This window comes from Carassius auratus, chromosome 17 (genome assembly GCF_003368295.1).
Source record: "Carassius auratus strain Wakin chromosome 17, ASM336829v1, whole genome shotgun sequence".
NCBI classification, from domain to species: Eukaryota; Metazoa; Chordata; class Actinopteri; order Cypriniformes; family Cyprinidae; genus Carassius; species Carassius auratus.
Window position 1 is genome coordinate 11,995,854 of NC_039259.1, and position 13,680 is coordinate 12,009,533.

General features: G+C 35.5%; 1 protein-coding gene across 2 annotated transcripts in view; it reads right to left on the reverse strand.

The window, feature by feature from the left end:
• The window catches only part of mboat2a (membrane bound O-acyltransferase domain containing 2a), a 58,230-nt gene that overhangs the window by 22,437 nt on the left and 22,113 nt on the right, over positions 1 to 13,680 (reverse strand). For both annotated transcript variants that reach the window (XM_026285853.1, XM_026285854.1), the window contains exon 3: positions 12,490 to 12,567. In XM_026285853.1, the coding sequence (XP_026141638.1) occupies positions 12,490 to 12,567 (78 nt within the window). The remainder of the gene's footprint in view (positions 1 to 12,489; positions 12,568 to 13,680) is intronic.

Below are 13,680 nucleotides of genomic sequence, written 5' to 3' on the forward strand. Positions count from 1 at the left end.
TCTTTACTTTCTTTTTTTTTTCTCAGTTATTTTTATTACCATTTTCCAACAGTTTTATACAAATCACTTACATATATACAATTTGTATATGTATGACTGTAAACAGAAAAAAGTAAAAAAAAATTAAAAAAAAAAAAAACCTGCACACACATTAAGTATTAAGTAAAAATATATCAAATCAAGCAATAGGAGGGCCGTCCAAATTTACTCATTATAATAATTAATAAAAGGTTGCCAAATTGAGTAAAATGTTTGTTCCTTCTTCCTTAAAGAATATTTAATTTTTTCTAATTGTAAATATTGCATTACGTTTCTAAGAAGGTTTTGATGAGTAGGAGGAATTTTCTTTTTCCAGTTTAGTAAAATTAGACGTCTAGCTAGCAACATCACAAAACGCAATACATTAATTTGTGAGCTGTTCAAATGTATACCTGTAGGTACAACACCAAATAGTGACATTACTGGATCTGCTGGGAGTCTAACATTAAATTTTTTTGACAAAGTCTCAATTATTTTATATATTCTTTAATGAAGCAGGAGCATAGCCACAACGTTCACAAGAGGCGTCCACTCCAGGAAACATCCTGGACAGTTTTTGTTTAGAAAGGTGCAATCGGTGCAGGATTTTAAACTGCAGCAGACCGTGTCTGATACAAAAGAGTCTGAAGAGGAGTGGACCCGCTCTTGAGCTTCGATCCATTGGTCGTCTGTGATGTTTATTCCTAAGTCTTCACTCCAAGCATCCTTTATATGGTCAAGTGTAGTTGTACAATCTATCTGTGAAAGGTAATTATATATTCTAGAAATAGATCCCTTTTTGAGTGGGTTGTTCAATAATACATTATTCATAGGACATATTTCAGGCTGATTGGGAAAGGAGGGAAATGTTACTTTAGTAAAGTTGCGAATTTGCAAGTATTTAAAAAAGTCCTTGTTATCAATATTAAATTTATGTATTAATTGTTCAAATGTTGGAAATATTTTGTCAATTAAGAGGTCTATAATTGTGTGCACTCCTTTAAGGTCCCATTGTTGAAATGCTTGACCTGAAAACAGCTTATGTGCTTGATTACCAGTTATTGGTGTAAGGACTGAACATTGATTCCACTGAAAATGTCTTCTAATCTGAGACCAAATTTTTAGTGAGTGAGACACAACAGAATTTTGAGCCTTAAATTTAGAAAGATCAGAGGTATAATGTATCAGTGATCTCAGTGTATTAGGAGAAAAAGCTTGATTTTCCATCTGTTCCCAATCAGGTTTGAGAGATCCATTCCAAAATGACATACATCGAATATTGCAGGACCAACAATAGAGCCGGAAGTTGGGCAATCCCATTCCTCCTACGGGTTTGGGTCTTTGTAAAAAGGATTTTTTTTTATTCTTGGTGTCTTTTTATTCCAAATAAAGGACGCAATTAAAGAATCTATTTTGGTAAAAAAATTCTTATTAATCAAAATTGGAACACACTGGGAAAAAAAAAAAAAAATTCGGCAAAACATTCATTCTGATAATATTAATTCGGCCAGCGAGAGAGATCGGGAGATTAGACCACCTCTCAATCTGTTGCTCCGTTTGTTTATATAGGTTCACAAAGTTTTTGCTGAAGAGGCCAGATATTTCCTGCGTGATATTTATTCCGAGATATTTAAAACAGTCTGAAACAGCGAACGGAAAAGGGGTGAGCATATGTACTTGATCTTTTGCTTTAGAGCTGATAGGAAATAATATGCTTTTTGACAGGTTAATTTTACATCCTGATATTTTCCCGAAGTCAGATAGCATGGTCATAATTTTTGGTAGAGTCCGAGATGGATCTGAAATATACAGAAGCAGATCGTCCGCATATAAGGACACTTTATGCTCCTTATCTCCTCTTACAATCCCCTTATAATCCCCCGTAGAGCGCAGCAAAATAGCAAGAGGTTCTATGACCAGTGCGAACAACAAGGGAGATAAAGGGCAGCCTTGTCGTGTTGAACGGTGAAGAAGAAAAGAGCAATAGTCCATATTATTTGTGTGAACACATGCTTTAGGCTGAGCGTAAAGTAGCTGAATTAAAGAAATGTAGTAGGGGCCAAATCCAAACCTCGACAGGGCCGAGAAGAGAAAATCCAACTCAACCCTGTCGAAGGCCTTCTCGGCATCTAGTGAGACCAATATTTCGGATACTTCTTTATTTGGATTTTGAGTGTAGATAATGTTGAATAGTCGCCTGATGTTAAAAAATAACTGCCTATCTTTAACAAATCCAGTTTGGTCTGGTGACACAACAGTTGGAAGGACCTTTTCCAAACGCATGGCTAAGATCTTTGCCAAAATTTTGTTATCTACATTCAAAAGGCTTATAGGTCTATATGAACCTGGTTCTAGAGGGTCCTTGCCAGATTTATGGATTAAAGTGATGCGTGCATCGTATAATGTTGGAGGTAGAGAACTTGCAGTCAATGCTTAATTATAGGCACTTAAAAGAAGTGTTGAAATTTGATCTATAAAAGCCTTGTAAAATTCAACACTGTAACCATCAGGGCCAGGGCATTTAGAGTTTTGCATACACTGTATAGCTTGTTTTATTTCTAAGTTTGAAATAGGTATTTTTTTGTTTTCTAAACTTATTGTAGGTATCTGAAGGTTATCAAAGAATTGTTCTATTAAGTTTGAATTATTATTGGATTCTGAAGAATATAATTTAGAATAGAAATTCTTGAATGTGTCATTTATTACTTTGGGATTGGTTGTTGTCTGACCAGAATCTGTTCGTATCTCTGTAATTAACCTTGACGTTGCTTCTTCTTTAATTTGCTGGGCTAATAGTTTACCTGTTTTTTCCCCATACTCATAATTTTTGTGTCTTAATTGTGTCAATAATTTAGTCGTTTCTGCTGTGTACAGTAAATTGAGTTCAGTCTGCAATGCCTGCTTTCTTTTATAAAGGTCTGGTGTGGGGGAGTTGGCATAAACTCTGTCAATTTCTTTAAGTTCTTGGGTCATTTTCAACTCCTTTTCCCTTCGCTGCTTGTTTTTCAAGCTATTCAAGCAAATAATCTGGCCCCTCATGTATGCTTTAAAAGTTTCCCACAAGGTGGATCTTTTGATCTTTGGATCATCATTTGTGTGCAAAAAAATATCAATTTGTTTTTGCAGTTCTTCTATTACTTTGTCATCCGATAAAAGAGCATTATTAAACCGCCATTTTTTAGTTGTCGGGACATGCCCCATCTCTATGTGGAATGATACTGGACTATGATCAGATAACATAATAGCTTCATAATCACAATGTTTGATGTTTGTTAAATTTGCATAATCTATTAAGAAGAAATCTATTCTAGAAAACGAATGGTGAACCGGAGAGAAATAAGAATATTTCCTTGTGTTGGGAGATAAAACTCTAAATGGATCAAATAATTTATAGGTATTCATGAGTGTATGAATGGCTTTAGCGGACTTTGATATGTTGGTTGGTTTTTGTGATGATCTATCAATGGATCTAACACCAGATTAAAATCTCCTCCAATAATCAATTTATGAGAGTCCATATTAGGTAATGCTGTAATCATTACCTAATCATCAACATAAGGGGCATATACACTAGCTAGAGTAACTGGTTTATTGTACAATTTTCCTGTGACAATAACATATCGTCCTCGAGGATCAGATACTATTTTTGATGCTAAGAAGGGATGCTCAGTAAAGAGAAATAAATACTTCTTTCTTAATAATCAGTGGAAACTACAGATTACTGTGACCGGTCTCTCACATCCAAAATGAAGCTTTCATTTTGGCTTCAAAGTCTAGTTTGTTTAGTAATCAGTAGTGAAATAATCAGTCCAGAAGGTTAAAGGAATATTCTGGGTTCAATCCATCAGATGAAGAAATATCAGAAACCATTCATGAGTGTCATATTGCTGGATGTACATGATATAAGTATCAAATACACACACATATATAAGGACTGGATAATATGGCCCAAAAAAATTAGCAATATATATATATATATATATATATATATATATATATATATATATATATATATATATATTTTTTTTTTTTTTTTTTTTTTTTTTTTTTTTTTTTTTCATATCAGTCAATATAGAGATTTATCACGATTTATCAAATCTTTATTTCTTTCAAGTTTTATAATTATATTTAATTATTTTAGATTAATAATTAATAATATTAAGAAAAATATAACTTTTGGTCTCTTAGAAATGCACATTTGATAGTAGCTTGAGTTAGGATGCAGATGTAAAATTTTGTTCATTAATAAAATCAGTGACATCTGTAAAAATTGTAGCAACCTCAGTTTTAAATGGTTACATTTATTTTGATCAAGGTTTTTATTTATTTATTTTGAGTAAGCATTGGTCTCCCATAATAACATACATTTAAATCAAGAGAAACACAGTTACAGGGGTTAAAGTGGAAAAAAATCCTGAGCCTGAACTTTTTTTTGAGGGGAGGGGGGGTTGTTTGGAGAGAAACTCCAAAGACAGACTTAGTTCAAATATTGACGATAATAAAAAAAAAAAAATACAGTAACAAGAGCGTAAAGTGCTTAGAAAAGTGCTGGTAAACAGACTGAGATAGACATGAATCTCTTCAATGATTATGTTTGGCACCATTTATTTAAAAGTACTATGTCAAATAAAGTGTTATCTTCTAAACAATAAAGAGTGCTTAAAGTGCTTAAATAATTAAGTGCTCAAAGTGCTTAAAGAACTGAACTGCTAAACTGAAGATTAGAAGTGAAATCAAGGCTATTATCACTTTTTGTTCTGGGATGTAACTCACATTTTGATTTGAAACCAACAGGCTGTTAATGTTATTTTTTTTTTTTTCTGCCAGTTTTCTACACAGGGTGACCAGTGGCTGCGAAATTATGAATGACAAATCATGTTCTGGTATAAATGTGCACAAACGTATTTTTTTAATCGCAGACATGGTCAGTCATAGACAACGGTGTGTCAGCTAATAGTTGCTCACTCCCGCGGGAGTACCGCGGGACCCAGCGCCACCGAGTGCGGCACGGACGCGAGCGGCAAGATATTATTGTGTGCGGGTTGCGGGAAAATAAAATTATTTGCGGGACTCCCGCAAAGTGGAAATATCTAGCAAAATAAAATAACTAGAAACAAATAGACCTTTATTTATAATAAAATAAAATAGACTTTGCGGAATGGGAGGATGCGACAGCGACGTGTAATTCGATTCCAAAATAGAGAGATATTTAAGGGTCAAGTTGGATGGATTAGAAGCACGCAGACCGGATGATGTCCTCCAGTGGTGGAAAAGACGAATTTCCGAGATTAAGCAAACATGCCATGTACTTTGCATTCCAGCTAGCACAGGGCTTTCAGTATTTGCAGTCGCATACTGGAGCAGAGCATATTTTGTTATTGAGGAATAAAGATATTTTTTGTTAAATGTTTGAAGGAAGTGCGCAGGCCCCATAAGCTACTTTTCCTTTGAACATGAAATAAATCCAGGTTTATTATTATTATTATATAATTTATTAGGCTACATAGCGTAATTATTATAGGTATATATTTTTTACTTTTAGTTACTTTTTTACTGTATTTCTATGTTCTAATTGTTCCTTGCTCATGTTCATACTTTTAATTAAACGCATATAAAACGAAACATTTGTTTATTTTCCGTTTCTTTTTTAAATTTATATTCAACAGGGGAGCAAGTAAAAAATAAAAGAGTAGCAGGCAGAATATGCAATGTATTAAAAAAGAAAAAGAAAAACTGCTATACGTTTACCCGCGGGATTTTGCGGGCGGGAGCGGGATAAAATAAAAAAAAAATTAGCGAGAGGCGGGAGCAGGTCTCTACTCCAGGCAACGTCGTGGTAAGTTTGAGTGCACGGGCAGCAGCTCTATGACCGGAGTCTGGTGCTGCGTTCCAGGCAGGTTTTTGAGCTCGTAAGTCACTATTTCAAACCACGACTAACGACGCCAAACTTTCTGAGCGCAATGAAATTTAGCTAGATTATTAATTTTATTGCAACGTTACATTGTCCTAAAATCTATTTTTCAACGTGTACCACTTGCATAACACTGCATCCGTAGGCAGTATTATCCGTAGGGACTTTCACTGTTGAGAACTCGGAGTACATCGATCTAGTACGAGTTCACGGGTGGAAAGTCACGGGTTTGACTGCCGTTCCAGTGCACTTTCAAGGGTTTAAGGTTGGAAAAAGGGGTTGCCTGGAACGCGATATAAATCACAGCGAGCAAGCACTTTCTTACTGCTGCTGGCATACAGAAGCTTCCTCAAGCAAATCATGCAGAAACAAGCCTAGGGCTCTCTGTTTCTTGCACCAACTGCCAAAAAGCGCCATTTATTTTTGAGTCCTTTATCTATTGCTAGGAGTCTAGGAAATCATCCCCAGGCTTCATAAACTTGCGCTCCATTTTTTTTTTCTCCGACAACGCTAACGTGACATTGACATATGGGCGTCAATCATACTGTGTTGCAAGGACACGCCCTTCTCTGCTTCTGATAGGCTTGCAAGGTTAGTTAAAGCTGCGTTCCTCTCATATGATTGGTAGAAGAAATAAATTGGCTCGCAGGCTCTCAAATATTTATTTATTTTTTCCTCACGGCCACACACTGGAGATCCGGCACGGTGCCGGAATACTTTAAGCCCTGCAGTTAAGACCACACATTTAGCAACTCAATACCATGGTAAAAATATACCTATATGGTTTTAGGTAGCCTATTTGTGTGAAAACAGAAGTCTAAAAATATTCAGTATAAATACACACAATGTATTGCTTAATCACAATACGTACCATGATTACCATAACTCCTGTAATAAAATTCAGTGTGAATATCTCAAACTTCTGCCACAAAGCCTTATCAAAGATTTCCACATTCAAACTAGAGGCTGACATTTTTTCGGGAATCCCACGGGTCACGGGATTCCCGTGGGATTCCTGCAGGATGGGAGTCATCTTTGCTATTAATCACGGGATTTGGACGGTACAGGATAAATGGTTAACGGGAGCAGACGGGAGCAGGAATCAACCAATAGCAAATACGACAAAAAAATAAAAAATAAAATGCACCATTTTGTAGTTTCCTTTTAATACGCCTACAATGTAACACAATTAAAAAATAACTACACGACCCAGCCGTCCCAGAAGCCATCAGTGCTTTTTGTCACGGCTTCCAGCCGGAATTCAAAGAGCAGTGATGGAGAGATCTAACAGCCGCGGAGAAGTCGATGTGGCAAAAATGATTTACAGCGCAAAGTCAGAAGTAATGACATGTCTATTATGTTCAAAGAACTGGTCGGAAAGTCTGAAATATTAATTAAGTTTGTGAAAGTAGAATGTGACGGTGATAGCACGATGTACACTGCTTGTAAGACATGCTTAGTCTTAGTCAAGTACGCAAGTGATTCAGGGACGAGCGGTCTGAAGAGGCACACCGGCAAGGCAAATTCGGGAAAGAATCAGCCAAGCATCGCTTCGTTCATCAAGCGAAAATTGCCGTCAGGTGTCAAGTCTCGTCTGACCGACAAAATTGCTCGCATGTGCAGCCAAGATCTCAGACCCTTTTCTGTGGTAGAGGGGAAAGGCTTTACCAATGTAGCACAGGAGCTGCTCGACGTTGGAGCCAAATATAGAAGTAACGTGCAGGTGGAACCTGCCATGTGCACGCACAGTTTCCCGTCACATAGAAGGGGAGTATGAGAAAATAAAACTGCTGGTCATGGAGGAGCTCCGTCAGTTATGTCACTCTGCACTATTTTTATACATAAATTGTACCTCTCACGCAGTAGTCTGTGATCTATAGATTCTAAACCCTAAACACCAGATTTTCCTTACAATTTTTAAACGCCATAATATCTCCATATTCTAAACTGGTAATCTTTTTACATGTAAGATATTTTGTGGCCCATTAAAAATATTCTTCTTCCTTTCATGCAGACTAGGGACCATGCTGTAACCACAGACCTTTTGAAAATCGTTAACATGTAATTTAAAAAAAAAACTATAAATGTAAACTATAAATGTATTGTTTACTCAACAATAAATGAGTAAAATGCAGCTTTATATGCTGTTTGGGTTTATTAAACTATTGTAGACATGGTGTGAACTATGTACTGTTTTTCTTTAATTAGCTGTCTTACATTTTCTGGAGAAAATCTAGAAACAGGCGTCAGCAGCTGGTCTAAAACAGGATGGAGAGCAGATTAAATCAAATTCTATGTATTAACTAAACACTAATTGAAAAAAAAAAAATATATGGGAGCTGTACAGGAGTGGGAGTCAGTTTAAACAGGAGCGGGATGGGAGTGGGAGTCAATTTACCAGGAGCGGGATGGGATGGGATTATTTTTTAACTTTGGTCTGGGAGTGGGACGGGACAAGATTTCTTTCTATGGGAGTGGGACGGGACAGGAGTGAAAATCCACTCCCGTGTCATCCTCTAATTCAAACATCCGAACACAAAACACCATACCTCAAACTAGAAATAATGCAATAAACATGAACTTACATAAAATGCAATGCAAAACTCCCTAATGTACATGACAACAAAAATAAGAACCTTAATTATTTATACAAAATCTAATCATATGTGATGTGTCATGCAGGGACTTCTGGGATTTTATTTAATTTTTTTTAACTTTTTTTTACTTCCAATTATAAGGTATTTCTCAGTTTTTACTTTTGAGAAAAAAAACATATACTGTATGATATTATTTACAGTAAAATTACATATAATGCCACGGTTTTACAATTTTGTCTAAAATATGTGTTAAGATAGCTTATTTAACCAATTAACACGTTTTTATTGTAGGTTGTTAGCTTTTTTGTATAAACTACAAACAGTATGTAATTATTTTTATTTTATTTATATTTTTGTATCCTTGCATATATGTGGCTAATGGCTATGTTCATGACACAAGTTGATTAATTTCAGAGGTGTCAAGTAACGAAGTACAAATACTTCGTTACTGTACTTAAGTAGAAATTTGGGGTATCTATACTTTACTTGAGTGATTATTTTTCAGCCGACTTTTTACTTCTACTCCTTACATTTTCAGGCAAGTATCTGTACTTTCTACTCCTTACATTTTAAAAATAGCTTCGTTACTGCTATTTAATTTCGGCTTGTTTTCATTCCGGCTTGTCATCATTAAAAAAAAAAAAAAAAAAAAACCTATCCAGATATTGGTCTGTACGCGATCCATCGCACCTGCACGTGACACAGATCACATCACAGTCCAGCCAGGACATAGACAGTTTTGGGTTCGTTTATCAAAAAATATATTTCTTAAAAGTAGGGTTGGGTATGGAACCGGTATCTCGGAGTCAGTCCGCTTAAATTTCACATGAAACCAGCGTCAGACCGGTCTCCTCCCGTCTTTCAGCGCGCTCTTCAATCCGCAGAGGCGCAGACCGCGAACGGAGCAGCGCATGCGCACTTAAACAAACAGAGGACACAAGGTATGTTTATCGATAGATCGTTAGAATATCCATATCTGTGCAGTTCTTTGTCATAAATACAGTTTACAAAAGGTCACGAGGTAGCAGTCGGTTTCTCATCTGTAAAGTTTTCGCTCATCACACCACAGCCGTTTCCTCCAGCGAAAATCTAACCCTTAACACATATGAACGAACACATACTTTAATTACACTTACTTAAATATACTTAATTTAATCATACGTACTTTATACATACACTACTGTGCAAAAAAGTCTTTGGCACGTTAGTATTTTCACTTAAAAGAATGGTGTTCGGACAGTTATTTATATATTTTATATAGTGTGTCAGTATAAAATATCAGTTTACATTTCCAAACATTAATTTTGCCGTTGTCAGACTGCTTGTGCATTCAAAATCGCACTAGATTATTATTAAAATTGATGGCAAACTGATATTTCCTACTGACACACTACAGCAAAAGATATAAATAACTGGCTTAAAACCCTTTTTGGGGAGAAAATACTAATTTTTCCATAAGACTTTTGCACAGTACTGTATTTTAAAAACTACATTGTTGCTACTTTATAAAGAATGACCATACAGTAATTCACAGAACTGATTTAAGACAGTGACAGACAGCACTCATGTTAACTTTTATATCAGAGTGAGTGACAGAGATACAGTAGAAACATTATGTGTGCTTTTGTATTAAATAATGACACAGATTGTGAAATATAGTTATTAGCCTTAGATTAAGGGAAGCACAACTTGCACAACAAGCTATGGATTTATTTTAAATATTTGTAATGTTCTTTAAAGTTATCCATAGTTTTTTTGTGGTTCTTTTTTTTAAAGTATCGGTTCATGCACCGTTTAGTTTCCGGTACCATTTTAAAAGTATTGAAAAGGCACTGGACCATACTTAAAAGTTATTATTTCTCACTGGCTCATTTACCAAATGAGTGCTTTTTCTTCGTCCTCGACAAATTAAGCTACTGTAGGTAGTTCGGTAGCGAGACGTTTTAATAAATTTGCGTTTTCGATTGACGATGCGATTGACAATGTTGTGATAAGTAGGCTATACCAACTTTGTAACTCGTTACCCCCCGAACACTGGACATAGCAGACGTATGTACCAAATACAAGAAGCTATCAATCAAGAAAGTATCAGGATTATGATTTCTTTTTCAGTTTTAGTTTTTGATTAATCACTTGGATTAATCATTCATTTTGACAGCACTATAATGTTTACTGTAAATAGACCACCATACAAGTGTAATTGTTACTAAGCCTGCACCAATGTTCTTGTCCATTGCCCTCGCAGATTCCTGCAGCTAATCTTGGATGTACATAAACATTCCATTAAAAGTTATTGATGACAAGCCTCTGAAGTTTGACTTTTTGCACCATAACAATAGTTATTGGCAACTAGTCATCATATCTCTAGTCCTTTAATGTATTTGCATTGTACTAAAGTGCGTTCATTTTAAATGGGCATATATGCGGCTGATGAAGACCTGAAGGTCGAAACGTTGCTTGATTAAATTCCTCTGGAGCAGTAGTTTTCAGTGTTCAGACTTCACTTCTTTATTTGTCTATATCATTTAGTTGTCTTGCACCTGTGTCCTAATTGGGTGTTTGGGATGTGCACACCATTTTTGTATTTTCATATATGCGGCTGAAACAGGAAGCCTAGTGCATCCCAAATTTTTAAACATGAACATTTTAATATAACATTATAGTCATTATGGCCTATGGCCTTTAGAAAAATGTTTTTTGAGGAGGTGGGGTAGTGCACAATAGGCCCCTGTGGTGCGGCCTAAGCTTTTGTTCTTAATGGCATTTTTTTCCCCTTACATTACTTTTACTTTTATACTTTAAGTAGTTTTTTAAACCAGTACTTTTACACTTTTACTTGAGTAAAAAGCTTGAGTTGATACTTCAACTTCTACAAAAGTCTTTTTAAACCCTAGTATCTATACTTCTACTTGAGTAATGAATGCCAGTACTTTTGACACCACTGATTAATTTACAGTATCTTCATATAGACAAGTTTGGTAAGTACAATAAGCAGAAAAACATTCTTATTTATAGCCAAAAACAAATAAATGACCCTATGACATATTCAAATTCTATACTACTGCGTTTAAATAAAAAAATGAAACAAAAAAAAAAAATTCCTACAATTCTGCAAGTGAATTTAAGCACCAAATCATAATGCTGCTCATAAATGATTTTCTTAAGATTATGGTTTAACATTTAACCATGTTATTAAAATACTAGTGGTTTTAAACATTATTTCAGTAAGTTTTAGACAATGTGCAATTGTGGTAAACACACAATATTCCTCCCAGCAGTACACCTGCTCTTTGTGTTTAGTGCACATGGAGTTAAAACTCCTTGTCTGATAATTATGAAGTTATGCAAACATCTGGGCAGGAGGCCGACGGTCAACTTGTCATGACTTTTTAACTAGTCGAAGTTCACAAAACATGCTGACAGGACTTCTGACGGGCCGTTCTGACACATGTGCCAAGGTCAGTTGACCCAGCACAGATGACCTACACTTATCTAAATCTCTGGGATTCGACCATACATAATGAAAAAGGGTTTCTAAGGTCATTTTGTGTTAGTATGCAGTCGTGTAGGTTGTTGGTCTGAATAGCACTGGCTATTTTTAGTGCCGCCCCGAGCAGAAGCGAATGCCACATGGTCCAGCACATCCATTCATCTGACCCCAGATCAGAGGGAGCAGTCACTCAGCATGAAACTTATGGAAGCAATGATGAAAACAGACCCTCCTTCATGCCCTGGAGCTGATTACTGATAAGAATGAAATGGATGGGTGAGAGCGGTATAGATTAATATTCAACAAGCCATTTGTAGGACTAGATGAATAATATACTGGATGGTGAACTGGATGGAAGATGCTTGTTGAGAATTCTGGAACATGTTCCAATGTCACAACACATAAGGTTGTTCTGGTTACTGGAAGCAGGGCAGATTGATGGTGCGGAGGACTGGGAGGTCAGCAGTACTCACTTGTGCATGTGTTCCACGCTTGTGAAGATCATAACACCATAGGCGAGACCGCTCTGTACCAGAAAGTGTAAGGCATACCTGAAATGAAGCACAAGGAGAAGAAGAAACCAATGAGAGGAGCCTGTAACTTTATTAAACTGTGAATATATATATATATATATATATATATATATATATATATATATAAAAATCTGGATAAGAACAAAACAAAATGCAAATAAAATTTTTATATATAAAAAAAATAAATAAAAATGAAATAAAACATATTAATAAAAACTATACGTGTACCTTAATTAGACAAAAATAAATGAGATATTATACAGTCAATAAATATAGTATATTATATTATATTAAATTATATTACAAATCTAAAGTAACAAATATAACCTTTCGTTGCTTTATAATTAAATAAAATTTATCTTCACTTTTTCCAGTGATGTAAGGGTGATTCTTTAATTAGGGTCACTTTTAATAAATTATCATCTTGAAATATCTATTAATTTGGACAATTTTTCATCTATTATAATTTTTTATCACATTTCCTTGTGATCAAACTTCAAGCGGATATGGGTATGAAGTTATATCGTATAATTAAAAATTGTAAGGGATACTCCACCCCAAAATGAACATGTCATTCCAAACACATAAAAGTTCATCTTTTGAACACAATTTAAGATATTTGGAATGAAAACCGGGAGGCTTGTGACTGTCCCGTTGACTGCCAAGTAAAATACACTGTCAAGGTCCAGAAACGTATGCATCACCAGAATGGTCCAATCTGCCATCAGTGGTTCAACCGTAACGTTATGAAGCAACGAGAATACTTTTTGTACGTGAAGAAAACAAAAATAACATCTTTATTCAACAAGTCGTCTCCTCTGTCTGTCCCCACATCACTGTAGTGCCATTTTGGAGAATATGAGCTGAACGCAGGCAGCTTACATTCTTCTGTTTCAGCCACGCCACATGGATACACCGTTTTCATTCAAATCAAAACATAAATACATATGCTGTGATGGACATTCATGTGTTTCCCTGCTGAAACACTGGGATAGACTCCAGCATCCCCGAAACCCTATGCAGGACAAGCCATTTGCAAAATGGATGGATAGGCAATACATATGCTGTATCTTTATGCAGACTAATACACATATGAGTTGCTGTTTTATCCATACCTCAATGAAGACAGTA